The sequence below is a fragment of the Cicer arietinum genome, chromosome 2 (genome assembly GCF_000331145.2).
Source record: "Cicer arietinum cultivar CDC Frontier isolate Library 1 chromosome 2, Cicar.CDCFrontier_v2.0, whole genome shotgun sequence".
Classification (NCBI taxonomy): Eukaryota; Viridiplantae; Streptophyta; class Magnoliopsida; order Fabales; family Fabaceae; genus Cicer; species Cicer arietinum.
Genome location: NC_021161.2, coordinates 36,906,626 through 36,911,868, shown reverse-complemented (window position 1 = coordinate 36,911,868; position 5,243 = coordinate 36,906,626). Strand labels below are relative to the sequence as shown.

Sequence of the window (5,243 nt, the reverse complement as noted above, 5' to 3'; positions counted from 1 at the left end):
TGATATTCTAAATTGTATTTATAATATTATTATTAATGAAATGCTATGTGCACTTTTGAATAAAAAAATACAAACATGTCAACAAAAATAAGTAATCCTTTTATATTTTATTCCAACACTTTTTTTTTCTTCAAGATGGGTATTTTCATACTAAGCTGTAGTTTTATTTTAAAAACATATGAGGGTTATAAGTAGATTCCATCTGTTAAATAATTTTGTTCAATATATCCCAACAATTATATCTCTACCAGAAATTTTTATTAAACTACCCCTTTTTATAAAGAAAAATAAACAACTAACAAATTTTTGAAAAGTTTTCCAAAACTAAATTTATTTTTAGAAAAAAACTACTTATATATTCAATTTAAATTTTTAAAATATTTTTGTGTTTTAGAAAGTTCAACAAAATACATTTTTATTTTAGAAAGTTCAATGTAAAGTATTTGTATTTTAAAAAACTCAAACTTAAAATTTTTCAAAACACACATTTTTACTTTTTTTTCTTTAAAAACCAAACCAAAAAAAATTGTATAACCTGCAAACTTTTTATAAAAGTTTTCCGAAATATTAAGAAAATAAAAAAAAAAACTGTCAAACTTGCTTTGAGTTCTTGGAATATAGATGTGTTTTAAAAAATTAAAATTAAATTTTTTGAAATACAATTGAAATATTGTAGGGTAGACAATTAATTTTTTAAAAAAATCAGGAGCTAATCTGAATTTTTAAATTATTTGTAATAGTATGGGTAAAATCATAATTTTAAATTACGGCTGTGATCATTGTTAAGGTTATGTTGCAAACGTTTATAGTGTGGTAAAATACGGTCAAATTTGCACTTCTGATCTCGATATAATGACTTTAAAATTTATAATATTGCAGCTGCAATTACAATTGTGATATCGATATAATAACTTTAAAATTTGTAATATTGCAATTGCAATTACAGTTGCTAAAAATCATAGGTAAAATTATCGGATAAAATGTTTCAATATCTTAACATTACTAATTTGGTTATGTAACCTTTTTAAGTAAGAGAATTAGATATTTTATATTAGAGTAAAATATATACTTATCAAAGGATTGAAATTAAGTAGTTAATGAAATTTAATTTAAAATAATTTTAAATTTAATTTTAAATCTTAACTAAAATAATTATTAAATAAACTTTATTTATTTTTCAATCGAACTCTAAATTATCAAAGTATTATTCTCTTGAAAACCAAAAAAAAAAAATAAACTTAGAAATAATTTATTACGAAGCAGGAAAAATACTAATATTTAATATTACTAATTAGTAATTACTAACGTTAAAAGAAAATCAAAGGAAGAGTTAACGATTATGATTTCAGTAAAATTTAATTAATCCATCTAGGAAATACATCCAAGAAAAAATTTAGTTGTACTTTTTAATAGTATTATTAGCATTATAGGCCTTATAGTACTGATTACAAAATCGGAAAAGTACTATGGTTGATTCTTTGTAGTATGTTTTAACTTGCTTGAAAGTTGGTACAAAGACATGTTATAAGAACATAGAACACAACGCGAATCCGTGATGGGTTATAACTCCTAGACTAGAAGAGGGCATCCCTATGAAACATGAACTAGAAAACACACGATTTTCTGTCACTACAATTATTGAACGAAAGTTGTTCATCCGATATAAAAATTGGAAAAATGGACTGAACTTCTAAATATATATTATTGAAAAATTAAGATTCAGTAGAATATTTTATTCAATTTTATATTATCGAAAACTAAGATCCGATATAAAAATTGGAAAAATGAACAAAAAAAAGACCAGATGAACAATCACCTGATTCAACTTACTAGAAAAATTCAAAGCCACCGTCACAATGTATTTCATGTTTAAAGTTTTGGTCATGGTAACATTCTAGCAAAGACAGACTAAATGTAAGTTCTGTTTTTTGAAAGTGTTCCTCTTATTTTCTTCGCAGAATGAGACATGTGGACAAATTAAGAAATGGTTGGTTTATATTTGTATTTGGCAATTATTAATAAATGTTTCATGTCTGTAGCATGTCTTAATTCTAATAAGAAAACAGTAAAAAAAAGTTTTTAATCAACTGCTCCTAAGTTTTATTTATGGCTAAATAGTATTCGCGATCTCTTAACTTAATTTTAGTTAACGTTTTAGTCATTTATATTTTTTTTTTCTTTTTTGATTTAGTCATTTATTTTAATATTAAGTGACAATTTGATCTTTGTATGCTTTAAAATGTCAACAATGTTATTTTTTTTTTTTATAAAAATTTAAAAAAATCATCAAAATTTTCAAACAAAACCCATAAAATTAATTATTATTTTCAATATAATGCGAATTTCACCAAATGCATAACTCAAATATTCAAATAAACTTATATTTTCATCTCCAACAACATTAAATTTATCAAATAAAGAATAAAAATATGAATTTATTTAAAGATTTAAATAATAAATTTGATGAAATTTGTATTATATTGAAGATGATAATTAATTTTATGGGTTTTGTTTGAAGATTTTGATGAATTTTTTGAATTTTTGTGAAAAAAAAGATAATACTGTTGACATTTTAAAACATAAAAGATTAAAATGTCACTTAAAATTAAAATAAATGATCAAATAAAAAAAAAAATTAAAACGTTAACTAAAATTAAGTTGATAGATCGCACAAGTACTATTTAGCTTTTATTTAATGACAAAAAGCCTTCTATTGAATTTATGTATCTGTTTCTTCGAGTTCAATAAGCCTTCTATTGAATTTATGTATCTGTTTCTTCGAGTTCAATTTGTATTCGATGAAGTTCATTAATTATGAGATTGAAGCTAAAACCGTCCTAACCAAGGTGACACTATTTTTTAAACTCTAAAATCTAATTTATGTCTAAACTAGTGAGATATTGTGATTATATTAAAATCACCGTGAATCCAAACCTATTCAAATCTAGAAAAATCGAAACTTTGGTTTTTTTTAATTTTTTTATAAAATCATTTATTTCTTAGAAACTTTTTTGAAAAAAAAATTAGATTTATTTTTCTTTAAAATAATCAAAAATTTTGTCAAAAAATTTCAAAATTCTTTTCCCAATTTTTTTTTTCAAAAAATAATTAAAAATTGTTTTCTAAATTTTTTACATCTATTTTTTTCAAAAATTTTTTTCCAAAAGAATTTGAAAATTCTCTTTCTATTATTAAATAACATTTTATAATAAATAACATCTTGTAGAATAATAATAATTTGTTCAAATTCTATTATACTATAACTGCTCCATAACAATATTGATCTCAAAAATTTCTTACATGATTAGATTTAAAACCTATCTCACTGCAAGTCAAATAGAGTTGGAGAACAAAAACAGACCAATATTAAAGCTCGAGAAATATAAAATTTAATTTATAACTAAATAGATTTGGGATAAAAACCAAGTAACATACTTAAAAAATTGACTTAAATTTCGCCATTTTATCTCCCTCAATTAAAATCCATAATCACGACCAAGTGGTTTGTGGCCACTAAAATTGGGGGACAACAAAATCTATATGCATAAATAACAAAAAGCCCTTTAATACAACAATAGCATCTTATTCTACAAGGTGAAGTTGGCTATTAAAAAATACATTTTATCATACATCTTGAAAGCTTTATAAAAAGAACACGAAATTGTATTATTGAAAATTTTGGTTTTAAAGAGCCCAATAGGATCAACCAAACTATGTAGCTGAGTAGCCAAACTCACCTAGTAGGATAAGACTTCTAACGTTGATGTTTTACCTACATCTTGCCGGAAACCTTTTCAACCAAACTTTTCTTCACAACTCCTCTAGAGTACAACTCATTTGATAACTCCAAAGCCTCCTCGGTTAATCCTTCATAAGCAATGCCTTGTATAAGAATATTGTATGTAGCCTCGGTAGGTTTACACCCTTTTGCTATCATATAAGCCAGAAAATCAATGGCACCACAGGTTTGCTGAGCTTTACAGAGTCCCGTCATGATCGAGTTGTAAGTGAATGCATTTGGCTTAACACCTAATCCTTCCAAGTCATGGAAGAACTCAATTGCTTCGTGAACCTTTCCTTCGCGACTGAGTCCCCCGATTAGTGAAGTGTAAGTAATTATATTAGGTTTAAGACCTTCACTGCACATCTGTTTTAAGAGTTCCACAGCATGCTTGATCTTTCCATCCTTCAAAAGCCCATCAACGATTGTACTATAAGTAACTATATCAGGCTTGGGACCTTTTCTGCACATCTCTTCCAAGAGTTGCACCGCATGTGCTGTTTTTCCCGCCTTCAAAAGCCCATTAATAACTATATTATAAGTAACTCGAACAGAGGAACACCCTTTGCCACTTGCACTTAGTTGGTTCAATATCTCAACTGCACCATCCACCTTCCCATCTTTGCATAATGAACTTAGCAAGATATTATAGGTCACTATATTTGGAGAACAACCCCTAGATTCCATTATTTTCAAGTATTCAATTGCCCTATCAATTTTTTTTGCATCACAAAACCCTTGAAGCAGTGAATTGTAACTTCTTGAATTAGGAGTACAACCATGCCTTGTCATCATCTCCAAGACATCACGAGCTTTACCTACTAACCCTTTCCGAGACAAGAAATTAATCAAGATATTAAAAGTAACAACACAGGGGGCACACCCTCTGCGAAACATGCTAGCCAATAATTTCTGAGCATCCATCCATCTTCCTATGCTACATAAGCTACCTAGAATAATATTATAAGAAAATACATCGGGCTGACAGCCATAGGATGGCAAGTACTTTAATAATCTAATTGCTTCATCCGATCTACCTTCATTGCATATCCCATCTATAAGAACATTATATGTAACCACATTGGGTTTGCATCCTTTGCTCCTCATCTCATCAAACAGCCTCATTGCCTTATTAACTCCACTTTTTTTGCAAGTTGCATCAATCAACATAGTGTATGTAATTACATTTGGATAACACTCGCTTTGCAGCTGTCTGTCAAGGACTTCAGTTGCTTCCTTCAATTTCCCTTTATCACACAAACCACGCAAAATTATATCGTAAGTAACGACATTCGGAGCAACACGCATGTGATCCAAAACAAGCAAGGCTTCCTTTATCTCCCCTGATTTGCAGTAACCATCAATCAAAACATTGTAAGTTTTTACATCAATGACAGCTCCCGACTTCTCCAAAATTTCCATGACTCTCGCTGCCTTTTTAGTTTTGCCAACCTTGCTGAAC

The 5,243-nt window shown here is 27.5% G+C and overlaps 1 protein-coding gene across 1 annotated transcript in view; it reads right to left on the bottom strand.

The window, feature by feature from the left end:
- Positions 1 to 3,541: 3,541 nt before the first annotated feature.
- Positions 3,542 to 5,243, bottom strand: part of LOC113785378 (uncharacterized) — a 4,041-nt gene continuing 2,339 nt past the window's right edge. Inside the window, exon 3 of the mRNA XM_073364936.1 lies at positions 3,542 to 5,243. This exon is cut by the window's right edge and continues 17 nt beyond it. Within this exon, the coding sequence (XP_073221037.1) occupies positions 3,773 to 5,243 (1,471 nt within the window). The 3' untranslated portion in view covers positions 3,542 to 3,772.